This window comes from Pelophylax lessonae (genome assembly GCF_965119305.1).
Source record: "Pelophylax lessonae genome assembly, chromosome: 5".
Taxonomy (NCBI): domain Eukaryota; kingdom Metazoa; phylum Chordata; class Amphibia; order Anura; family Ranidae; genus Pelophylax; species Pelophylax lessonae.
Genome location: NC_138772.1, coordinates 440881147 through 440908204, shown reverse-complemented (window position 1 = coordinate 440908204; position 27058 = coordinate 440881147). Strand labels below are relative to the sequence as shown.

Sequence of the window (27058 nt, the reverse complement as noted above, 5' to 3'; positions counted from 1 at the left end):
CGAAATCTAAAGATTTGGCCAGATTAACATTTTAGATATCCATTTACTTTTTGTCCTCAGGAAAGCAGTCTTCCAGGCTAACAGGGACTGGGGACACAGAGAGCAATTAGAAACTCATAAAGGTTCCAGCTCCTATACTAGTGAATAGGGATGATCGAACTTTTGAAAAGTTTGGTTTGACCAGAACAGCCGAATTTCCTGAAAGTTCGGTTCGGATTTCAGAACCCCATTGAAATCAATGGGACCCGAACTTCTGGAAACAAAAAACACAATTTTGAAGCCCTAAGACCCAATAAATGCCCCTAAAAAGGGCCTAGTGTTCTGGGTCATGCCCCAGGGACTATTAATCACACAAAAAAAAGTTCTTAAAAATTGTAATTTTTGATAGAGAGCCAATTATTGAAAAAATTATTGAAAAAAAAATGAGATTTCTTTGGATTTAGTGTCTGGGGGTCTAAAAAGTGTACCTGTGAAGTTTCAGCTCTGTAGCATGTCCAGAACCAGAAAAAAAAAAGATAGTTTGTATTAGAATTAATATAGAACAGGGATATGGCTCCGCTATTTTCACACCTTGCCGGTTTTGTAGCAAGCGTTTTTTTGGGCATTTTTTGGGGGTTATTGGAGGCAGGCATAACATCAGAACTTCTGTGTATGGGTATATATACACACACACATGTCTGTATATATACACATACACACATATAGGTGTGAAAGTAGCAGAACACTATACTTGCGCTAATTAAATAATTAACACCCATATGGCTTCTCTCCTTTCACACCTATATGTGTTTATGTGTATAAATACATATAAGTGTGTGTGTATATATATACCCCTATACAGAAGTTCAGATGTTTTGCCTGCCTCCAAAGACCCACAAAAAATGCCCAAAAAAAACACCTGCAATAACACACCTGGGCGTTTTTTTTCGGCGCAGGCGTTTTTTTGGGCATTTTTTGTGGGTCTTTGGAGGCAGGCAAAACATCTGAACTTCTGTATAGGGGTATATATACACACACACACACTTATATGTATTTATACACATACACACATATAGGTGTGAAAATAGTAGAACACTATGCTTGCGCTAATGAAATAATTAACAGGCATATGTCTCCGCTCCTATAACACCTATATATGTGTATGTGTATAAATACATATAAGTGTGTGTGTATATACACTCCTATACAGAAGTTCAGATGTTTTGCCTGCCTCCAAAGACCCCAAAAAAATGCCCAAAAAAACACCTGCAATAACACACCTGGGCGTTTTTTTTTTTTGGCGCAGGCGTTTTTTGGGCATTTTTTTGGGGGTCTTTGGAGGCAGGCAAAACATCTGAACTTCTGTATAGGGGTATATATACACACACACTTATATGTATTTATACACATACACACATATAGGTGTGATAGGAGCGGAGACATATGCCTGTTAATTATTTCATTAGCGCAAGTATAGTGTTCTGCTACTTTCACACCTATATATGTGTATGTGTATATATACAGACATGTGTGTGTGTGTATATATACCCATACACAAAAGTTCAGATGTCATGCCTGACTCCAAACATGTCCTCAAAAAAGCCCTATAAACGCCTGCAGCAAAAAGCAGGCTGACAGGCGAGAAGCCATATCGCTGTTCTATAAGTGACCTAAGAGAAACAATCTTTTCTCTATAGCGGTCACCCTGACATGGAAGGGTTTGGTCACCCTGCCATAGCAGTCAGAGTCAGTTAACCCTACACTACACTATGGTCACCCTGGAACTTAACACTTTCCCTACAGAAACTAGATTATTAAAGCTAACTAAAGCGGAAAACAGCACCCTAACTACACTAGATATCCCTTTCCTCACACTAATAATTGCTAAATGACACTTTGAAGCAGAAGTAACAGAACTGCTTCCACTCTCTTCCACAGCCCTGTATTACAATGCTAGGAATTTGGCGGGGCTATCTTATATACTGGGGGGCGTATTCACTAATGATTGGCCTCTGGACCCCCTAGTTACTCCAATCACATTCCTAGCATTCTTCTGCCCCCTCAATTGGCTTTTAATGATGGTTCTGGTCCAATCACGAGCTTTTAAAGCCCATTTCCTGTCCCATTGCATTTTGGTCGGTTCTGGTTGCCGAATTCCGAACTTTTTCAGCAAAAATTTCGGAATTCGGCCGAATTTCGAACAGCCAATGTTCGGGTCGAACCGATGGTCGACCCGAACCGTTCGATCATCCCTACTAGTGAACAAACCTAACTAAACTAAATTAGAATACAGTTTTAACTGGAGTTCTGCATCAATTGTTCTGTACAATATTTAAAACCATGTGCATGCCTTGCTTATTGAGTTTGCTGGAAACCAACAATCCATGAAAACATAACTTCATCTTTGAATATGTTTACAGTGTTCATGGACACTGGGACTAAAAGTAAGGAAAAACTTAACATTTTCAGCCATTAACAGAAAAGGATTCTTGACAATTGCTTTCTCTAACCAAAATAAAACAAAAACTGGCTTTAGAGATCTTTAAAAAAACACTGCTTTTTTATCTTAGTTAAAGTTTTATCTCAGTTATTAAAGTGCCCCTGTGGCAAAAAAAAATTGTCACAGTATTGAAAAAAAAATCTAAATGTGTACTGTCACATTAATTCCTACACCCCCTCCCCCCATCTCACATGTCTCTGTTGATTGGCCATCAACTAATGAGAGGCAAATGGTAGAGGAAGAGAAGGCTGTTTTTAACCTGACAAATTGAAGTTGATATTTTCACTACAAAGCACATTTCAGGACTACAGAAAAGAGTTACAAAGTATAGGTTTGTAAAGCAGATGCATCTAGGTGCCCACTTTACAGAGACTCCAAGACCAACACACCTGGATAGGAGGCTGAAAGCCAGGGGTACAAACCACCATAGAAGCCAACCCTCAAGCCATGGCTGTGGTGTATCCTCACACATGCTGTGCAGTCCTATGTAGACCTTGAGCAAGGGATAGCAGTGGGTAGGTGTATGCGCTGCAGGGCCCCCCCCTTTTCTAGGTGTGTTGGTCATCAAGATCTCGGCTGTTCCTGCTGTCCAGCGCTTTTTTGGCCATCATCTGCAGGCTTCCACATTCCATCTTTGCCTTGAGCCAGTCTCCTCGGTGTGGGGTTATTCACATCCCACACTGGCCGTCAGGTGGCTTGCCTAGATGCATCCTGCTCCGGCTCACCACAACCCATCCCGCTGTCTTCCCCTGACTTGTGCTGTGACAGTCTGTGGATTCCCTCTCGCCTCCTCCACTGTGGCCCAAGACATCCATGTAAGTTTTAGCTAATGCTTAATAAATAAACTTTTAGAAGGTATGGTCCAGTGCCTTGGTCACTTGTTTGAAATTTTTTATTGTGGTTTCCAGTGCTGCAATATTTTATCATTTTAACAAGAATTAGGCATTATACTGCAGATATAACATGCATAAAAGTAGTCTCTTTTCCATTACATACTAGGCCCACTGTTAGCCTATTTGGTTTGATTTTGCATACAATCATGAAATAATCCAGTTAAATCACTTTAATAGAAATTAGAAAAATAAAAAATGTACCTTTTGGCCCTGAAACACCTGAGCAAGTGGAGCAACCTCACAGTTTTTATGAGCTCCAAATACTTTGCACATGGAGCATGTGGGCACTTCACAGTTCAGACAGTATATGTTAATTTTTTCATCTTCATGCTCTTCACACATTGGTTGATTGGACTTCCTTTCAGGTCTGTGAAAGAAAAAAAAGATTTACAGCATATGTCAGTGAATTACAGCATATGACGCAATTATAGATTTAAAGAATCTGAATTCCTCTTTAAGGTACATGTTTGGATTACATGAAAATCTAGAAAGATTAAGAAAATGGGTTTGGGGGACATGCATCAATGCAAAAAATTGTTTTTAAACCAATCGTTTTTAAAGGAGCAGTGATTTTAATGAAGCTCAAAGTGAAACAATAAAAATGAAAAATTCCTTTAAATATCGTGCCTGGGGGGTCCCCTTAATGTGCCTGTAAAGTGGCGCATCTGTACTATATATGTATGCTGTTGCAGCAATACTGACATTTCTAAAGGAAAAAAATGTAATTTAAACTTGCTTGCGGCTGCCATGTGTTGTCGGCTCCCGGCAATACAGATAAAAAAAATGAAAAAAAAAAAAAAAAAAATGGCAAAGCCCCCCCCCCCCCAGCCCATACAAGGCCAAAATTAAAAAAAAAAAAAACTGCATAGGGTCCCCCCCCCTCCAAAATCCATACCATATGAACTTCCTGATTGCCAGAATATTGTGCCTTCACCAGCCAATATTTTGCTTGTCTCTCCTGCTGCCGTCCTTTGTTATCTTTGTTACCATTTGTTACCGAAATTTGGCTTGCTCCTCGACTATGCTACTGCCTAATCCCTACCTGCAACTATTCGTTACCGACCTTTGGCTTGTTCATCGACTACATTTCTGCTTGATCCTTACCTGCTTTATCTGCTACTGGACCCTGGCTTGCTCACCTCCTGGTGGGGCGATCCTGAGGACTGTGACCTGGTGCCAACACGCAGCAAAATTAATCTCCACCATCAGGAGCTCTGGTGAGCACCGGTTAGTACTTAGATTCTGTACCTCAGGGTGATCTGCATGTATTCCTATCCTGCTGGTTCCTGTGTGAGCTTCCACTGCTATAGCAATTGGTCTTCGCACCTGATCCCTTTGTGACATATTGACTGTGCGCTCAGTAGGCGAACATCGTGCTAAGTGCCGAGAAAGTTCAGTTATTAGGCGAGTACCTGAATGGGCGATGTTTAGGTCAAATATATGCTCGGCCCAAACTGTTCACCCATCCCTAGTGGTGCCTGAACACTGTAAACCCTCATAGTTACTCTTGCTGGGAGCAGAAACAGAAACTAATATTGAAACTACACGTACTTGTCATACAGGTGAAGAAAAATTAGGCCTTGGGTGTGGATGGTCCTTGAACACTGTACCCCTCACAGTTACTCTTTCTGGGCGCAGGAACGGGCCCTGCTGTTAAAAATTAGAAACAAACATTGAAATGATGTGCACCTGTGATACAGGTGCAGAAAAATTGAGCCTTAAGTGTTGGTGGTGCCTGAACACTGAAACCCCTTACAGTTATTTTTGCTGGGTGCAGGAACAGGCCCTGCTGTTAAAAATTCGAAAGAAAACTTGAAATTACATGCACCTGTAATACAGGTGCGGAAAAATTGGGCCTTGGGTGTTGGTGGTGCCATAAACCATTGTTGAAAGCTAGCATAAACAAGATTCAGGAATAGGATAAGCATCATAGGCAGTCTACAAGGGATCCCAGATCCCTAGCAAATTCAATCAGTTACAGTGCCTTGCGAAAGTATTCAGCCCCCTTGAACTTTGGGACCTTTTGCCACATTTCAGGCTTCAAACATAAAGATATAAAACTGTAATTTTTTGTGAAGAATCAACAACAAGTGGGACACAGTCATGAAGTGGAACGAAATTTATTGGATATTTCAAACTTTGTTAACAAATAAAAAACTGAAAAATTGGGCGTGCAAAATTATTCAGCCCCTTTACTTTCAGTGCAGCAAACTCTCTCCAGAAGTTCAGTGAGGATCTCTGAATGATCCAATGTTGACCTAAATGACTAATGATGATAAATAGAATCCACATGTGTGTAATCAAGTCTCAGTATAAATGCACCAGCACTGTGATAGTCTCAGAGGTCCGTTTAAAGCGCAGAGAGCATCATGAAGAACAAGGAACACACCGGGCAGGTCCGAGATACTGTTGTGGAGAAGTTTAAAGCCCGATTTGGATACAAAAAGATTTCCCAAGCTTTAAACATCCCAAGGAGCACTGTGCAAGCGATAATATTGAAATGGAAGGAGTATCAGACCACTGCAAATCTACAAAGACCTGGCCGTCCCTCTAAACTTTCAGCTCATACAAGGAGAAGCCAAGAGGCCCATGATCACTCTGGATGAACTGCAGAGATCTATAGCTGAGGTGGGAGACTCTGTCCATAGGGCACTAATCAGTCGTATACTGCACAAATCTGGCCTTTATGGAAGAGTGGCAAGAAGAAAGCCAAAGATATCCATAAAAAGTGTTGTTTAAAGTTTGCCACAAGCCACCTGGGAGACACACCAAACATGTGGAAGAAGGTGCTCTGGTCAGATGAAACCAAAATCTAACTTTTTGGCAACAATGCAAAATGTTATGTTTGGCGTAAAAGCAACACAGCTCATCAGCCTGAACACACCATCCCCACTGTCAAACATGGTGGTGGCAGCATCATGGTTTGGGCCATCTTTTCTTCAGCATGGACAGGGAAGATGGTTAAAATTGATGGGAAGATGGATGGAGCCAAATACAGGAACATTCTGGAAGAAAACCTGATGGAGTCTGCAAAAGACTGGGATGGAGATTTGTCTTTCAACAAGACAATGATCCAAAACATAAAGCAAAATCTACAATGGAATGGTTCACAAATAAACATATCCAGGTGTTAGAATGGCCAAGTCAAAGTCCAGACCTGAATCCAATCGAGAATCTGTGGAAAGAACTGAAAACTGCTGTTCACAAAACGCTCTCCATCCAACCTCACTGAGCTTGAGCTGTTTTGCAAGGAGAAATGGGCAAAAATTTCAGTCTCTCGATGTGCAAAACTGATAGAGACATACCCCAAGCGACTTACAACTGTAATCGCAGAAAAAGGTGGCGCTACAAAGTATTAACTTAAGGGGGCTGAATAATTTTGCACGCCTAATTTTTCAGTTTTTTATTTGTTAAAAAAGTTTGAAATATCCAATAAATTTCATTCCACTTCATGATTGTGTCCCACTTGTTGTTGATTCTTCACAAAAAATTACAGTTTTATATCTTTATGTTTGAAGCCTGAAATGTGGCAAAAGGTCGCAAAGTTCAAGGGGGCTGAATATTTTCGCAATGCACTGTAGATCAGCAACAGGGCCTTGATAGCTGCTGTTGATCCAGGACTGATTCATTTTGATAAATGTCAGCCAGTCAACAGAGTCAGTGGACAGACGCACTCTTTTATCTGTCACAAAACCTCCAGTAGCACTGAATGTCAATTCGGAAAGCACACTGGAAGCAGGACAGGCCAGTAGCTCGATTGCATATTGAGCAAGTTCTGGTCAGTGGTCCACCCAGTGGATGCTCAGTTGGAAAGGTCTCCAAGTCTGCCCTTGCCCCTAGATAATCCTGCACCAAATGCTGCAGACGCTACAGATGGCTGCTTAAACCTAACAGCCTTGGACGCTGAGGACTAAAGAATTGTTTAAATGCATTGGCTCAGCTGGCTGCCTTCTCCACCACTCCTCCTTTGACTGAATAAAGCTTTTAGAAACACATTTTCCAGGAAATGGTAGCCTCTCAGTGTCTGGAAAGCTGTTACACAAATTTTTCTTCAAGGCGTCCTCAAGATCTTTCATCCTCTGCTCCCTCTGCGAAGGTAGGATGAGCTCGCAACTTTACCCTTGTAACATGGATCAAGAATGGTTGCCAACCAGTATTGATCCCTCTCCTTGATACCATGAGTCCTCTGGTCCTTTGGCAGGCTTTGCAGCATCAGGGAGCCCATGTAGCGTAAGTTTGAGGAGGCTTGAGATTCCACTGGGTCACTAAGGATGACATTGTCAGGAACAGCCTCTCCCCAGCCACGTAAAACTCCTGGGGAATGAAAACCATCCCTTGAAGGCTGCTGTATGTTATCGTTTACATCCATGCTGCCACAATCCTCCTCCTCCTGTGTGTTTTGTGGCCCCACAGGAATGATATCTGCATAAAGGGGGCCTTGTGAGGAAAGGAAGTCCTCCTCTTCATCCCACTGTTCTGCGTCAAATGCCCTGTCCATGATTCCACGAAGTGTGTGCTCCAGCAGGAAGGCTAGAGAGACAGTGTCACTAATGCATGCATTGTCGCGGCTCACCCTTCTTGTGGCCTCCTCAAATGGTGACAGGACAGTGCATATATCCTTTATCAGCAGCCACTGGCTTGGCGTAAAGAAGCCAAGCTCCCCTGAGCCTGTTCTTGTGCCATACTCGCACAGGTACTCATTGATGGCCCTCTGCTACGTGTGCAGCTGCTGCAGCATTGCCAATTTTAAGTTCCACCTGGTGGGCATATCACAAATGAGATGGTTGGTGGACAGGTTGAATTCCAGTTGAATATCAGCTAGCTGAGCAATGGAATTGTATGACCGCCGGAAATGGGCACATACTTTCCTTGCCTGCCTCAGAAGATCTTGTAAGCCTGGGTACCTGTTCAAGAAACACTGCACCACCAAATTCAGGACATGCACCAAGCATGGAACATTTGTCAAGTGTCCCTGTCGGAGGGCAGAGAGAAGGTTGGTGTCACATAAGACCATTCCTGGCTCAAGCTGCTGTAGCGTGAACCACTTCTCAGCCTGCCCCTGCAGAGCTGACATAATCTCTGGCTCCTGTCCCCTAGACTGACCAACTTAAGCATTGCATGACATATTTTAGCCTGACCACTTGCGTATCCCTTGGAACGCTTAGGGAGCACTGCTGGTTCAGAGGACAATTCAGCAGAAGAGGCCATATAGGAAGAAGAAGAGGAGAGGGTGGAGCAGACAGATGTTGCAGAATCACCCCCAGCTTTTTGGAGGAGTGGTGGTGGAACAAGCTCCAGCACTGAACCCTGCCCTGCATCCTTCCCAGCTGCCAGCAGAGTTAACCAGTATGCCGTCAAGGAAATGTAACGTCCCTGACCATGCTTGCTGGACCAAGAGTCAGCAGTAATGTGAACTTTCCTGCTGACCGCTATGTCCAACGAGGCCAAAACATTGCCTTCCGCATGATGGTACATAGCTGGAATGGCCTTAAGTGCAAAGAAATTTCTGTTTGGAACCTGCCACTGGGGTACAACACATTCCACAAATTCACAAAAGGGGCAGAGTCTACCAGATGAAAAGGCAGCAGTATTAGTGCTAGCAATTGAGCATGTGAATGGCTGGGACACTATTTTTTTTTCTGGTTCAGCAACTGGGGTAGCGAAACTTGCCTGCTGGTCAAATCAACAGGTGGTGTAGTGCTAGCAGATTGGGTGCAAGTACCCGTGGCACCCAATGCTATACCATCATCTCTCTCAGTGCAGATTTTTGAGAGGACTTGAGGTATAGTAGGGGTGAAGATGCCATATGAGGAGCAAGGAGAAGTCTGCATTTTATTATGATGTGGGTCTTTCAGGTGCCGTTGCCAACATACTGCATGGCAGGTCATCCTATGACTTGTCAAGCACGTGGGGCCCAAGCAGCTTGTGTTCTGGCCACGCTTGAGCCGCTTAGGACAGAGATTGCAAACAGCAATGCTGCGGTCTGCTGCACATGTGTTGGAAAAAGCCCACACCAATGAACTTTTGGAAGTCACTGGGGAGTTAGCAGCACCCTGCACTAGGGATGATCGAACGGTTCGGGTCGACCATCGGTTCGGCCCGAACATTGGGTGTTCGAGGTTCGGCCGAATTTAGAACTTTTTGCCCAAAAAGTTCGGAATTCGGCAACCAGAACCGACCAAAATGCAATGCTTCTGGAAATGGGCTTTAAAAGCCCGTGATTGGACCAGAACCATTAGCAAAAGCCAATTGAGGGGGCAGGAGAATGCTAGGAATGTGATTGGAGTGACTAGGGGGTCCCTAGACCAATCATTAGTGAATACGTCCCCCAGTATATAAGACCGCCCCCGCCATATTCCTAGCATTGTTATACTGGACATGGAATAGAGTGGAAGCAGTTCTGTTAATTTTACTTTAAAAGTGTCATTTAGCTATTTATTAGTGTGAGGAAAGGGATATCTAGTGTAGTTAGAGTGCTCCTTTACACTTTGGTTAGCTTCAAAAATGTAGTTTCTGTAGGGAAAGTGTTAAGTGTAAGGGGACCGTAGTGTAGTGTAGGGTTAACTGGCAGTGACTGCTATGGCAGGGTGACAAAACCCTTCCATAGCAGGGTGACCGCTATAGAGAAATGATCATTTCTCTGAGTTGCTTCGGAACTGGAATATGGCTTCTCACCAGCCAAGCATTTTTTATGCTGCAGGGGCTGCCACTGCCAGTGCTTTTTTGAGGACATGTTTGATGTCAGACATGACATCTGAACATGTGTATAGGGGGTATATATACACATATATGTCTGTATATATACCCCTAGACATATATAGGTGTGATAGTAGCAGAAATAAATGCTTGCGCTAATGAAATCATTTACAGTAATATATTTCTGCTACTATCACACCTATATATGGCTAGGTGTCTATATACATATAATTATGTGTGTATATATACCACTATACACAAGTTCAGATGTTTTGCCTGCCTCAAAAGAACCCAAAAAATGCCAAAAAAAACGCTAACGTCAAAAAAAAAAATGCCCAGGTGTGTTTTTGCTGGCATTTTTTGGGGGGTTTTGGAGGCAGGCAAAACATCTGAACTTGTGTATAGTGGTGTATATACACACATCCATATATTTATATACACACCTAGACATATATGGGTGTGATAGTAGCAGAAATATATGCTTGCGCTAATGAAATCATTTACAGTAATATATTTCTGCTACTATCACACCTATATATGGCTAGGTGTCTATATACATATAATTATGTGTGTATATATACCACTATACACAAGTTCAGATGTTTTGCCTGCCTCAAAAGAACCCAAAAAAATGCCAAAAAAACGCTAGCATCAAAAAGAAAAATGCCCAGGTGTGTTTTTGCTGGCATTTTTTTGGGGGGTTTTGGAGGCAGGCAAAACATCTGAACTTGTGCACAGTACCACTATACACAAGTTCAGATGTTTTTCCTGACTGCAAAGAACCCAAAAAAATGCCTGCTATTAAACCGGCAAGGTGTTACAGCAGAGAAGCTATACTCCTGTGCTGAAAGTTTTCTAATACAAACAATCCTTTTTTTTTATGGTTCTGGACATGCTACAGAGCTGAAACCTCACAGGTACACCTTTTAGACCCCCCAAACACAAAATCACACAAAAAAGTTATTAAAAATTGTCATTTTTGATAAAAAGACAATTATTGAAAAAATTAAAAAAAAAAGAGAGATTTTTTGATTTTTACTTTGGATTTCGTATCTGGGGGGTCTAAAAGGTGTACATGTGAAGTTTCAGCTCTGTAGCATGTCCAGAACCATAAAAAAAAAAAGATTGTTTGTATTAGAACACTTTCAGATCACCAATATGGCTTCTCGGTTTCCACACCTTGCCGGTTTAATAGCAGGCATTTTTTTGGGTTCTTTGCAGTCAGGAAACACATCTGAACTTGTGTATAGTGGTACTGTGCACAAGTTCTGATGTTTTGCCTGCCTCCAAAAACTCCCAAAAAATGCCAGCAAAAACACACCTGGGCATTTTCTTTTTGACGCTAGCGTTTTTTTTTGGCATTTTTTGGGGTTCTTTTGAGGCAGGCAAAACATCTGAACTTGTGTATAGTGGTATATATAAACACATAATTATATGTATATAGACACCTAGCCATATATAGGTGTGATAGTAGCAGAAATATATTACTGTAAATGATTTCATTAGCGCAAGCATATATTTCTGCTACTATCACACCTATATATGTCTAGGTGTGTATATAAATATATGTATGTGTGTATATACACCACTATACACAAGTTCAGATGTTTTGCCTGCCTCAAAAGAACCCCAAAAAATGCCAAAAAAAACTCTAGCGTCAGAAAAAAAAATGCCCAGGTGTGTTTTTGCTGGCATTTTTTGGGGGTTTTTGGAGGCAGGCAAAACATCAGAACTTGTGCACAGTACCACTATACACAAGTTCAGATGTTTTTCCTGACTGCAAAGAACCCAAAAAAAATGCCTGCTATTAAACCGGCAAGGTGTTACAGCAGCGAAGCCAACCTCCTGTGCTGAAAGTTTTCTAATACAAACAATCTTTTTTTTTTATGGTTCTGGACATGCTACAGAGCTGAAACTTCACATGTACACTTTTTAGACCCCCCAGATACTAAATCCAAAGTAAATATCAAAAAATCTCTTTTTTTTTTTTTTAATTTTTCAATAATTGGCTTTTTTTATCAAAAATGACAATTTTTAAGAACTTTTTTTGTGTGATTTTGTGTCTGGGGGGGGGTCTAAAAGGTGTACCTGTGAAGTTTCAGCTCTGTAGAATGTCCAGAACCAGAAAAAAAGATCATATAGGTGTTAAAGGAGGGTCCCACATCCCTGTTCTACTGAAAAATTATCCTTTTTTTTTCATGGTTCTGGACATGCTACAGAGCTTAAACTTCACATGTACACTTTTTAGATCCCCCCAGATACTAAATCCAAAGTCAAAATCAAAAAATCTCTCTCTTTTTTTTTCAATAATTGGCTTTTTTTTTATCAAAAATGACAATTTTTAAGAACTTTTTTTGTGTGATTAATAGTTAATGGGGCATGACCCAGAACCCTAGGCACTTTTTAGGGGCATTTATTGGGTTTTAGGGCTTAAAAATGGTGTTTTTTGATTACCGAAGTTCGGGTCCCATTGATTTCAATGGGGTTCTGAAATCCAGGCCGAACTTTCGGGAAGTTCGGATGTTCTGGCTGAACCGAACTTTTCAAAAGTTCGATCATCCCTACCCTGCACCTGTGGAGGTCTGTGGTATGATGCAATAGGGTGGCTGCCCTTAACCATCCTGCCTCATTGGAGTTGTGCCCCTCCTCCTCACTTTACTTCTCTATTCTCTCAGGCACCCAAGTACGGTCAGTGACTTTAACCGCCCCTCCCTCCTCGTCACTGGAGCAAGCTTGCAGTATGCTGCAGCTGGGGGAACATGACTGCTAGTTTCTTGTCCGTTATTGTCACCCCCTCTCTCTAGGCTCACATTATTCCCTTCCTCAACATAAGAACCAACATCAGAGCATTCAAATTGCTGCCCATCCTCCAGCATCATGTAACTGACACTATGATCGAATAATTCTGGTGACTCTTCAGTGCATGATAGTGAAGCTACGGAAGGAGTAGCTGTGGACAAGGAGCCTGTGGAAAAGGCCATTTTGGCAGCTGCGGTGGAAGGCAAACTAGTATGAGCCTTGGTGACAGAGGATGAGGAGGATGAGGACAGCTTAGTTATCTACTCCACCAACTCTTCTGCATGTTGTGGCTCGATAACACGGCCAGCACCGGAAAAAAGGACAAGCGTGCCCTGCCTGCAAAGGATGCACCATGTCTGCGACCACCACTTTTCACTGTGGACACAGATGCTACTTGCCCTCTTTTAGTGGCCTGTGTAAGTTCTGCCTCTCCTTGTTGGCCTTTCGGAAATGATGGGGATTTTTTTTTTTTTTTTTATAACTTTGTATCATAGAATGTGGGATGGAAATATGATGCTTGGGTGCAATACTTTTGTACTTGATGCATTATAAACTGTTTTATTATATATTTTTTTAATAAAGAGAAACTTAATAAAGCCAAAATAGAAAAAAAGAAAACCCCTGCCGATGCAGAAGGAATAGCACCTATGACGCAAAAGGGGGGACAGCAATTATGCCCTAAATAACATTAGTGCTGCTGCGCCACAAAAAAAAGAAAACCCACTGCTAATGCAGAAGAAATAGCACCTGCAACACAAAAGGGGGGACAACAATCATGCTCTAAAAAAATGAATGCTGCTGCACCGCAAAAAAAAAAACCCCCACTGCTGATGCAGAAGGATTAGCACCTGTGATGCAAAAGGGAGGACAGCAATTATGCCCTAAATAAAATTAGTTTTGCTGCGCCATCAAAAAAAAAAAAAAAAAACACTGTTGACTCAAAAGTAATAGCCCCTGCAAAACAAAAGGGAGGACAGCAATTATGCCCTAAATAAAATGAGTTCTGCTGTGCCCCAAAACAAAGAAACACTGGTGACGCAGAAGGAATAGCACCTGCGACACAAAAGGGGGGGGCAGCAATTATGCCCTAAATAAAATTAGTACTGCTGCACCACCAAAAAACCCCACTGCTGACTCAGAAGTAATAGCACCTGTGACACAAAAGGGGGGCAGCAATTATGCCCTAAAAAAAAATAAGTTCTGCTGAGCCACCAAAAACAAAACCCACTGCTGACGCAAAAGTAATAGCACCTGCGACACAAAAGGGAGGAAAGCAATTATGCCCTAAATAAAATTAGTGCTGCTGCACCACCAAAAATACCCCCCACTGCTGATGCAGAAGGAATGTGGTGTAGTGGTTAGCACTTTCACCTAGCAGCAAGAGGGTCGCTGGTTCAAATCCCAACCACAACACTACCTGCCTGGAGTTTGCATGAGCCTGCGTGGGTTTCCTCCGAGTACTCCGGTTTCCTCCCACACTCCAAAGACATGCTGGTAGGTTAATTGGATCCTGTATTAAAAAAAAAAAAAATTGGTCCTACTATGTATGTATGTATGAATGTGAGTTAGGGACCTTAGGTTGTAAGCTCCTTGAGGGCAGGGACTGATGTGAATGTGCAATGTATATGTAAAGCGCTGCATAAAATTGACAGCGCTATATAAGAATATGAAATAATAGCCCCTGCAACATTGAAGGGGGAAACTAATAGTGCAGCAACAAAACCCGATGAAAAGAAAAAAAATTGAAAAGATAAAAAATATATATATCAATGAAAAATAAAAAGGGATTAGTGGGGTGACACAGACATTTTGTATACACCAACACTCCAGTGGCCCCACTACACTGCGTTACATAAGAATCACAGCACACCACTACACTGACTGCACTACACTGTGTTACACAAGAATCAGCCCTACACTACACTGCACTGACTGCGTTAAATATGAAAGCACAATCCACTAACTACCTGCCTAATCTCCACTAACACATTACACACGGCTTCCTGTAAGCAGCTATAGTGTAGGGTGTAGACTTAGCCCCTGAGCTATGATTGGCTAAAGGCACCCTGCCTTTGGCCAATCATGGCTCTGACAGAACATTGTGCTGTGATTGGCAGAAGCATACAGGTCAGGTGCATGCTTAGCAAGCACTTAATGCACTGCAATCGCGCAGTGCATTATCGGTCGCTCATTGGCGGGTGAACTTCCCGCCGAGCACCACATTTGTTTGTGTGTTCATTGAACACACGATGTTTGACTTGAACTTACATTCGACTCGAACCTTCAGCCCATCACTACTCTTAATGAAAGCAAGAAAGCAAGAACTGGCCTTTCTGTCAAAAATTCAAATGATATGCACCTGTCAAACAGGTGTGAAAAAAATTGGTCCTTGGGTGTTAAATGTGCCTATGAAACCTATAGCAACAAATTTCTTCCAGATTAATTCAGCTCCCACAAAGCTAGGCAGCCTAGACAGTCTTTCAGAGATTCCAGATCCAGAAAGCCTTTAATCAGTGACATCGGCATCAGGGGCTTGATAGCTGCTGCTAATCCAGGACTGATTCATTTTGATAAATGTCAGCCAGGCCACAGAGTCTGTGGACAGACGTGCTCTCTTATCTGTCACAAAACTTCTGACAACACTGAATGCCGTTCGGAAAGCACACTGGATGCAAGGCAGTCCAGCAGCTCAATTGCATACTGGGCTAGTTCTGGCCAGTGGTCTATTCTACTGACCCAGTAACCCAGTGTATTGTCAACTGGAAAACTCTCCGTGTCTATTTTCGCCTCTAGACAATCTCACACCATATGATGCAGACGCTGAAGATGGGCTGTGGAAACTAACAGCCCTGGGCTCCAAGGGCTAAAAAAAATTTGAAAGGCATCACTGAGGCGGCCCCCTTCTCCACCACTCCTCTCTTGACCAACAGAAGCCTCAAAACTACATTTTCTATCAGACTGTAACTTATCAGATTTGGGAAAGGCTTTACATAAACTCCTCTTTAAGGTGTCCTCAAGAGATTTAATCTTTTGCACCCTCTGTGGGGACGGGATGAATTCAGAGACTTTCCTCTTATAAATGCAGTCAAGCAATAGTGAACCTTCACCTTGATACCAAGTGTTCTCGGGTCCTTTTGCAGGCTTTGAAAAATGAGGGAGCCCTGGCACCTCAAGTTTGCAGAGGCATGAGAAGCAGACTCCTCGGGGTCACTGAGGATTACAGTATCTGGAATTGTCTCCTCCCAGCCACATACTACTCCCAAGGGTTTTGGGGATGGAAAACCATCTTTTAAGGGTTGACGTATGTCTTGCTCTGCTTCAATGCCTCCAACACTACCAGAATCCTCCTCCCTCTCCTCTTGTTTGTTCTGTTGCGTGGCATGAATAGTGTCTGCATAAAGCGGGCCTTGAGAGGAAAGGAAGTCCTTCTCTTCCACCTGCTGCTCTGCCTCGAGTGCCCTGTCCATAATGCCATGCAGAGTCCGCTCCAGCAGGAGCACAACAGGTAGTGTGTCACTGATGCATGCATTGTAACAGTTCACCATCCTTGTGGCCTCCTAAAATGGTGACAGTACAGTACATGCATCCTTCATCAGCAGCAATTGGCATTTGGAAAAAAATCAGAGCTGGCCTGAGCCTGTCGTTGTGCCGTACTCACAGAGGTACTCGTTGGAAGCCCCCTGCTGCATGTGCAGCCGCTGCAGCATTGCCAAAGTTGAGTTCCAGCTAGTGGGCATGTCACAAATCAGGCGGTTTACAGGCAGGTGCAATTCCCGCTGAAGTTCAGTCAACTGAGCACAGGCTGTGTATGACCATCTAAAATGGCTACAGACTCTTCTGGCCTGCTTTAGCAGATCTTCCAGTCCTGGGTACTTATGTAGGAAAAAACAAATGGTAAGAAATATCAGCGCTCAACCCTAACAAATAGCAGCTGGACACTAAAAACAGGCACAGAAACAAAACCTGGGTAGCAAAAATATAAACAGTAAACAGTGCAGCGCTTTAAAACTAATAAAACACAATGGAATGAAATCGCAGCTAAAATCGCAGATAAAACACAAAAGCAAAGTCCATCTAAAAGAGCCAGATCAGAGGTCGGGTAAGAAGTAATAGGTGTAGTAGTCCTTATAAGGTGCAAAGATTTCTAATGAATTCCCGAGGAGCCAGGTGCAGATAGCAGAAGACACACACACTCCCTCCACCTTCCAGAGTGGCCTCTCACCTTATTAAGGTTTTACACGGGCATTGTAAACATAGACACATCACCAACTCCAAACTCTTGACAATCCTTCCGGTTATCAATGAAGGAAAACCAATCTGTAGTAAGCATGAACCTACACAGCTTCGTACTGCACACTCCTGGATGTCTCTCCGATGACAGGGTATTGAAAGGAGAAAAAAACGCCAGGATAGTGTAATACTGATTTTTAATAAGATTAAAAACTTCACAAAGTGGCCTCTTACTTGTTATAGATGGATATCAGGCATATACCAATAGAAAGACCGGGACAGCGGGACTCGCTCGGTGTCACTCGGTCTCCTCCGTGCCAGCGGGTGACGTCAGACGCTCAACTCCTCCTCCCTCCGCACGCGTATCGCCTCCGTGGGTGGAGGCTTCGTCAGCGATGAAGAGGATAGGTCCAACGTCACCTTATTAGTAAACCTCCCCTTAATCTGATTGGCCAGTCCTTCTACAACGTTCCCATGGATACCCTAATGCCGGAACTAGAGGGAAATCCCAGCTCACACTTCAGACAATCCCGAGTATGGCTATAAGCAAGATGAGAGGAAAACTTAACCCCTTCTCCACCTTCGGGCAGCTTAATACGCTCCCCAAAGCCAATTATTAACAGGATCAGGATGGATAGCACTCAATTGATGTGCTTAATTAAGACTTTAAAAAGTAATAAATAATACAACAGCGTATGACGCCGTATACCCGTTGGCACGGAAGAATATATACATCATAAATATACATGTTAAGAACGATAAAAACTTTACACATGATAATACAACTACTTAGAACACTGCACATGTAGCTATATAAATAAAAATAGAAATGGACATAAAAAAATAAAAAAATAATTTATCGATCAGAAATAAAACAATTCAAATCAAAATCCGTGTTCAGACCCCGGGGTACGGCAACCTTCATTTCGTAAATCCAAAAGGATTCCCTTTTACTTAATTGGCGAATGTAGTTGCCGCCCCTCCAGTGCTTTTTAACTTTTTCAATGCCCCAGAAATTCATATCCTTGGGGTCTTTGTTATGGAAGTTTTTGAAATGCTGGTACAAAAAATGGGGGGATTTTCCCTTTCTAATGCACCTAACATGTTCAGCAAGTCTTACTTGGAGGGCTCTTGAGGTCCTACCGACGTACTGTAGTCCACAACTACATTCGATCACATACACAACCCCAGTGGTCGCACAGGTAATAAGGTCATTGATCTTATACTCTTTACCTGTCGCCTGAGCCACGAAATCCTTCCTACGTTTCACATTCTTTTTCGCAGAACGGCACACTATGCATTTGCCACATGCATAAAAGCCTTTCAGGAAAGCAAACAATTTATTATGTGCCTCCACTGGGGGATCTACTACTCCTGGGGCTAAAATATTCCTCAAGGTAGGTGCCCGTTTATAAACAAAACGTGGTCTGGCTGGGAGATGGTCACATAGTACTCGGTCTTGCATCAAAATGGGCCAATGTTTGTTAAAAATACTTTCAATTTTTTTGTATTGAATATTGTAATCTAAAACAATCCTTACATCACCTTTTGGTGCCTCTCGTTTGGGGCCACTAGTTAACAGCGTATTTCGGTCAATCTCTTTGACACTTGAGAGGTCCTTAGATAGTCTCTCTTTATTGTAGCCTTTCTGTAAAAACCTTTCAGATAAGACATTGGCCTGTTCCATATAGTCAACTTCTGAGGAACAATTGCGTCTTAGCCTGACAAACTGTCCTTTCGGAATGTTACAGAGCCAAGAGGCATGATGGCAGCTGTCGAGAGGGATGTATGCATTTCTGTCAGTTGGTTTGAAGTGGTTACTAGTCATGAACCCTCTGGTTCCCTTTGAGATGACCAGATCCAGAAAAACTACACTGGTAGTACTAGTGGTCCATGTGAGTACTATGTTTTTGTTATTATCATTTAATTTACTCATAAATGTCTCAAGGTGGTCCATTTCACCGTTCCACACAAAGAACACGTCATCGATGTACCTTTTATAGCACACCAGTTCGGGGGGACGGTCATGAAACACCACCTCCTCCTCCCAGTGGGCCATAAATAGATTGGCCACACTGGGAGCGAAACGGGCGCCCATGGCCACACCCCTTTTCTGGAGATAATAGTTATTGCCATACCAGAAATAATTTCTTGAGAGGCAAAAGAATAAACTACTTAGGAGAAAACTCCTAAGTTTCCTCGGAAGGTTAGATGTTGCAAATGCCCACTTGACTGCTGCCTCTGCTTCTTCATGGTCTATGATAGTATACAGCGAACCTACGTCCGCTGTAACTAAAATAGAATTAGAAGCGCAGGGCACATCTTGCAGAAGCTGGATAATGTGCTTAGTGTCTTTCAAGTAGGCTTCTGTAGACACTACTAATGGTTGAAGGTGCACATCGACAAATTGGCCCAACCGGGATGTCACGGAATCGATACCGTTGACAATCGGTCTTCCCGGTGGGCGTTCCCTGTCTTTGTGCACCTTCGGAAGACAATAAATAATTGGAGTTCTGCAGAAAAGTGGATCCAAATAAAGTGACTCTTTCTTGTTGAGAACTCCCTTATGTTTGCCTGACTCTATTAATTTGCTCAGTTCCCCTTTGAATTTCAAAGAGGGGTCACTCCTTAATAATTCGTATGTATCGCTATCTGCCAATAAGCGGTTCATCTCCTCTTTATAGTATTCCAGACTCAGTACTACCAGACCTCCACCTTTATCGGCAGGTCTGATCACAATTCCTTTGTTATCTTCAAGAGATTTTATGCCTGCTTTAATATATTGTGGGTCTGATATCCTTTTAACCTTCAAACTTTCCAGGTCCTTGCAGACCATATTTTTGAAGACATCAATAAATTTATTGTTTTTATTAAGAGGATTGAATACTGATTTATTCCGCAAATTGGAACTGGGCATAACTGTGCTCGATGAACTAGTTAGTGCAGAGGAATCTGTATTAGTTGTATTCTTAAGGATAGGGTTGGATAAGCAATATTTTTTCACTAACTAGTTCATCGAGCACAGTTATGCCCAGTTCCAATTTGCGGAATAAATCAGTATTCAATCCTCTTAATAAAAACAATAAATTTATTGATGTCTTCAAAAATATGGTCTGCAAGGACCTGGAAAGTTTGAAGGTTAAAAGGATATCAGACCCACAATATATTAAAGCAGGCATAAAATCTCTTGAAGATAACAAAGGAATTGTGATCAGACCTGCCGATAAAGGTGGAGGTCTGGTAGTACTGAGTCTGGAATACTATAAAGAGGAGATGAACCGCTTATTGGCAGATAGCGATACATACGAATTATTAAGGAGTGACCCCTCTTTGAAATTCAAAGGGGAACTGAGCAAATTAATAGAGTCAGGCAAACATAAGGGAGTTCTCAACAAGAAAGAGTCACTTTATTTGGATCCACTTTTCTGCAGAACTCCAATTATTTATTGTCTTCCGAAGGTGCACAAAGACAGGGAACGCCCACCGGGAAGACCGATTGTCAACGGTATCGATTCCGTGACATCCCGGTTGGGCCAATTTGTCGATGTGCACCTTCAACCATTAGTAGTGTCTACAGAAGCCTACTTGAAAGACACTAAGCACATTATCCAGCTTCTGCAAGATGTGCCCTGCGCTTCTAATTCTATTTTAGTTACAGCGGACGTAGGTTCGCTGTATACTATCATAGACCATGAAGAAGCAGAGGCAGCAGTCAAGTGGGCATTTGCAACATCTAACCTTCCGAGGAAACTTAGGAGTTTTCTCCTAAGTAGTTTATTCTTTTGCCTCTCAAGAAATTATTTCTGGTATGGCAATAACTATTATCTCCAGAAAAGGGGTGTGGCCATGGGCGCCCGTTTCGCTCCCAGTGTGGCCAATCTATTTATGGCCCACTGGGAGGAGGAGGTGGTGTTTCATGACCGTCCCCCCGAACTGGTGTGCTATAAAAGGTACATCGATGACGTGTTCTTTGTGTGGAACGGTGAAATGGACCACCTTGAGACATTTATGAGTAAATTAAATGATAATAACAAAAACATAGTACTCACATGGACCACTAGTACTACCAGTGTAGTTTTTCTGGATCTGGTCATCTCAAAGGGAACCAGAGGGTTCATGACTAGTAACCACTTCAAACCAACTGACAGAAATGCATACATCCCTCTCGACAGCTGCCATCATGCCTCTTGGCTCTGTAACATTCCGAAAGGACAGTTTGTCAGGCTAAGACGCAATTGTTCCTCAGAAGTTGACTATATGGAACAGGCCAATGTCTTATCTGAAAGGTTTTTACAGAAAGGCTACAATAAAGAGAGACTATCTAAGGACCTCTCAAGTGTCAAAGAGATTGACCGAAATACGCTGTTAACTAGTGGCCCCAAACGAGAGGCACCAAAAGGTGATGTAAGGATTGTTTTAGATTACAATATTCAATACAAAAAAATTGAAAGTATTTTTAACAAACATTGGCCCATTTTGATGCAAGACCGAGTACTATGTGACCATCTCCCAGCCAGACCACGTTTTGTTTATAAACGGGCACCTACCTTGAGGAATATTTTAGCCCCAGGAGTAGTAGATCCCCCAGTGGAGGCACATAATAAATTGTTTGCTTTCCTGAAAGGCTTTTATGCATGTGGCAAATGCATAGTGTGCCGTTCTGCGAAAAAGAATGTGAAACGTAGGAAGGATTTCGTGGCTCAGGCGACAGGTAAAGAGTATAAGATCAATGACCTTATTACCTGTGCGACCACTGGGGTTGTGTATGTGATCGAATGTAGTTGTGGACTACAGTACGTCGGTAGGACCTCAAGAGCCCTCCAAGTAAGACTTGCTGAACATGTTAGGTGCATTAGAAAGGGAAAATCCCCCCATTTTTTGTACCAGCATTTCAAAAACTTCCATAACAAAGACCCCAAGGATATGAATTTCTGGGGCATTGAAAAAGTTAAAAAGCACTGGAGGGGCGGCAACTACATTCGCCAATTAAGTAAAAGGGAATCCTTTTGGATTTACGAAATGAAGGTTGCCGTACCCCGGGGTCTGAACACGGATTTTGATTTGAATTGTTTTATTTCTGATCGATAAATTATTTTTTTATTTTTTTATGTCCATTTCTATTTTTATTTATATAGCTACATGTGCAGTGTTCTAAGTAGTTGTATTATCATGTGTAAAGTTTTTATCGTTCTTAACATGTATATTTATGATGTATATATTCTTCCGTGCCAACGGGTATACGGCGTCATACGCTGTTGTATTATTTATTACTTTTTAAAGTCTTAATTAAGCACATCAATTGAGTGCTATCCATCCTGATCCTGTTAATAATTGGCTTTGGGGAGCGTATTAAGCTGCCCGAAGGTGGAGAAGGGGTTAAGTTTTCCTCTCATCTTGCTTATAGCCATACTCGGGATTGTCTGAAGTGTGAGCTGGGATTTCCCTCTAGTTCCGGCATTAGGGTATCCATGGGAACGTTGTAGAAGGACTGGCCAATCAGATTAAGGGGAGGTTTACTAATAAGGTGACGTTGGACCTATCCTCTTCATCGCTGACGAAGCCTCCACCCACGGAGGCGATACGCGTGCGGAGGGAGGAGGAGTTGAGCGTCTGACGTCACCCGCTGGCACGGAGGAGACCGAGTGACACCGAGCGAGTCCCGCTGTCCCGGTCTTTCTATTGGTATATGCCTGATATCCATCTATAACAAGTAAGAGGCCACTTTGTGAAGTTTTTAATCTTATTAAAAATCAGTATTACACTATCCTGGCGTTTTTTTCTCCTTTCAATACCCTGTCATCGGAGAGACATCCAGGAGTGTGCAGTACGAAGCTGTGTAGGTTCATGCTTACTACAGATTGGTTTTCCTTCATTGATAACCGGAAGGATTGTCAAGAGTTTGGAGTTGGTGATGTGTCTATGTTTACAATGCCCGTGTAAAACCTTAATAAGGTGAGAGGCCACTCTGGAAGGTGGAGGGAGTGTGTGTGTCTTCTGCTATCTGCACCTGGCTCCTCGGGAATTCATTAGAAATCTTTGCACCTTATAAGGACTACTACACCTATTACTTCTTACCCGACCTCTGATCTGGCTCTTTTAGATGGACTTTGCTTTTGTGTTTTATCTGCGATTTTAGCTGCGATTTCATTCCATTGTGTTTTATTAGTTTTAAAGCGCTGCACTGTTTACTGTTTATACTTATGTAGGAAACGCTGCACTACCAAATTGAGGAGATGTGCCATGCATGGCACATGTGTCAATTTTCCCTGTCTAGGGCTGGACAGGAGGTTTGTGCCAATATTGCACACCACCATTCCTAGCTCCAGCTGGCATGGCGTGAACTACCTCTGGGCCTGCCTGTGCAGAGCTGCAAGAATCTCTGCTCCGGTGTGGCTCCCCTAGACAGACCAGCTGAAGCACTGCATGACACCTTTTAGCCTGACTTACTGATTAGCCCCTTGAACGCTTAGTGGGTACTTGTAGTTAATAGGACAATTAAGCAGAGGAGGGCATGGAGGAGGTGGGGATAGAGATGAAAAATCACATTATCACAGCTAGCTGTATACTGTCAGCAGTAACGTGGACCTTGTAGCTGACTGCTTTGCCCAGCTATGCCACAGTATTGCCTTCCACGTGATGGTAGAGAGCTGGAATGGCCTTATGTGAAAGGAAATAGTGACTGGGAACCTGCCATTGTGGTACAGCACTTTCTGCACAGAAGGAGGCAGAATCCACCAGACAGAAAGGCAGGAGTTGTAAATCCTGCAGCTTTGACAAGCTTGAATTTAGACGCATGGGCATGTTGGTGGCAGTGCAGTGTTTTGCAGCAGATGGGGCAGAGAAATTTGCCTGCTATAGTCTACAGCTCATGGTGTGCTACTGGCAGACGTGCTTAAAGGACCTGGGGCATCTACCATCATCCCTGTCAGTGGAGGCTGCTGAGAGGTCATGGTATAGCACTTAAATCCCCCCCTTCCTGCCCAAGCCCCCCTTTTCAGCGCTGTCGCACTTTGAATGACAATGGCGCGTACATGCAACACTGTACCCAAATGAAATTTTTACCATTTTTTTTCAAACAAATAGAGCTTTCATTTGGTGGTTTTTAATCAGTACTGGGGTTTTTATTTTTTGCTAAACAAACAAAAAAAGCCAGAAAAAAAAAGTTTTTAATAGTATGTTTTAAAAGTTTGCAAACAGGTAATTTTTCTCCTTCATTGATGTGCGCTGATTAGCAGGGGCGTCACATGGGGGGTGCGGGGGGGGGGGCGGACCGCACCAGGGTGTCCACCAGGAGGAGGGTGACACCGCGGCCGCCGCTGCTGAGTCTGCTCTCTGTCCTTGGTGGCTCAGCTCCCAAATGCGATCCAGCCAGCGCCGCCCACTGTGGAGTGGTGGGGGAGACAAGCATGCGGTGTGGAGAGGGACTGTCTGGGGAAGGGACTAGCCTGTGCAGTGGCCGCCCAGCGCAGTGCGGGAGACAACCAGCAGTCGAAGAAGCCAGTGCGGCGAGGAGGATGAGGAGTCTCACAGGAGTCAGGACAGACAGTCAGCACTCAGCATCCATCAGCAAAGAAGGCAGCAGGCGGGGGAGAGGACAGAGAGAGCTGCAGCTGCAGGAAAACCCCAGAGTCAGGACAGGTGAAAAATGGAAGGTAAGAGCTAGTGACTGACTGAGTGAGAAGAAGACTATGTAAAGGAAAGGGGATCTATTTTATGGGGAGGAATATGCCCTTGCCTGGCCTGCTGTAAGGGGGAAGATCTGGGGGACGGGACCTCACCTCACCCTGGACTGCTGTAAGGGGGATCTATATGGGGGACCAGGTCCCCCATATAGATCCCCCCCTTACAGCAGGCCAGGGTGAGGTGAAGTCCCCCATATAGATCCCCCCCTTACAGAAGGCCAGGGTGAGGTGAGGTTCCCCATATAGATCCCCCCTTACAGCAGGCCATGGTGAGGTGAGGTCCCGTACCCCATATAGATCTCCCCCTTACAGTAGGCCAAGGTGAGGTGAGGTCCCCCATATAGACCCCCCCTTACAGCAGGCCAGGGTGAGGTGAGGTCCCCTCTCCCATATAGATCTCCCCCCTTACAGTAGGCCAGGGTGAGGTGAGGTCCCCCATATAGATCTCCCCCCTTAGAGTAGGCCAGGGTGAGGTAAGGTCCTCAGACCTCACCCTGGCCTGCATTAAGGGGGGATCTATATGAGGGACGGGTCCTCACCTCACCCTGGCCTGCTGTAAGGGGGGATCTATATGAGGGACCTCACCTCACCCTGGCCTGCTGTAAGGGGATCTATATGGGGGACCTCAACTCACCCTGGCCTGCTGTAAGCGGGATCTATATGGGGGACCTTACCTCACCCTGCCCTGCTGTAAGGGGGGATCTATATGGGGGAACCTCACATCACCCTGGCCTGCTGTAAGGGGGATCTACATGGGGGACCTCATCTCACCCTGGCCTGCTGTAAAGGAGGACCTATGGGGGACCTGCCCTGGCCTGCTCTAAATGGGGATCTATGGGGACCCTGCACTAAAGTAGATCTATGCTATAGATCCCCCTTTAGAGCAGGATCCCCATAGATCCCCCTTTAGAGCAGGTTCCTCATAGATCCCCTTTAGAGCAGACCAGGGTCCCCATAGATCCCCTTTAGAGCAGGCCAGGGTTCCCATAGATCCCCCTTTAAAGCAGGGTCCCCATAGATTCCCCCTTTAGAGAAGTGTCCCTATAGATTATATGGGGACCCTTCTCTAAAGGGGGATCTATGGGAACCCTGCTCTAAAAGGTGATCTATGGGAACCCTTCTATAAAAGGAGATTCTAATAAATGCTTGTTTACATTTATTTATAAAAGTGTGTGTGTTGTGTGTTTGTATATATATATATATATATATATATATATATATATATATATACTGTATATATATATATATATCTATACTGTATATATATATATATATATATATATATATATATATATACATACACATATATACACACGCACATGTGTTTGAGCTTTGGTTTGAGGTGCACACCCTAATGCCATAGGCTGCGCACGCCTATGGCTCTGCCTCTGCCCACGGTCCCGATCCTTCTCTTCTTCTGTGGACCCAGGCGCAGAGCAGTCTGCCCCGAGCCCACCCATTGTGTGACATTGTCACATGAATCCTCCGCCTGGCAAATCAGGAAGTGGGACCCGCTTCCTGATTGTCTGAAAGGCAAAACCATGCTATTTGCTGAGGAGGAGGAGGCTGAAGTTACATACAGAAACATACTGAAGTTACAGACTATTTAACAGCACAAATCAAAAAGAAGCACCTTATATCTGTCTGGGCACCTTACGTTTAATTGCACTATTGTGTGCGACAAATAATTGGCCAGTAACTGTTGTCACTGTGTGTAGCACAGTTAACACAGCAAAAGAGGCCAAATTTTTGCAGGACTATAATACAATCTTAGAAAAGTATACTGTTAAATAACACTCCACTTCAATATGTGGTATTGGGGGGCCACAGTTTTATCACACCAGTTCTAAAAATAATTGGCCAGTAACTGTTGTCACTGTGTGTAGCACAGTTAACACAGCAAAAGAGGCCACATTTTTGCAGGACTAAAATACACTCTTAGAAAAGTATACTGTTAAATAACACCCCACTTCAATATGTGGTATTGGGGGGCCACTGGTCTATCACACCAGTTGCTCAAAATATTGGCCAGTGAGTTTGGCACTGTGTGTAGCAGAGTTAACACAGCAAAAGAGGCAATATTGTTGCAGGACACAAATACACTTGTAAAAGTATACTCAGATAACACCCCACTTCAATATGTGGTATTGGGGGGTCACTGGTCTATCACACCAGTTATAATACATTAAAAGTGATTTTTCACAATGCTGCACAGTGCACAATACAAATTTACTATCATATGCTTTCTATATTACAAAGTATATTATACCGTGGGTTAC

At 43.3% G+C, this 27058-nt stretch overlaps 1 protein-coding gene across 3 annotated transcripts in view; it reads right to left on the bottom strand.

The window, feature by feature from the left end:
- The window catches only part of TRIM55 (tripartite motif containing 55), a 207236-nt gene that overhangs the window by 110581 nt on the left and 69597 nt on the right, over positions 1 to 27058 (bottom strand). For all 3 annotated transcript variants that reach the window (XM_082258106.1, XM_082258107.1, XM_082258108.1), the window contains exon 3: positions 3574 to 3739. In XM_082258106.1, the coding sequence (XP_082114232.1) occupies positions 3574 to 3739 (166 nt within the window). The remainder of the gene's footprint in view (positions 1 to 3573; positions 3740 to 27058) is intronic.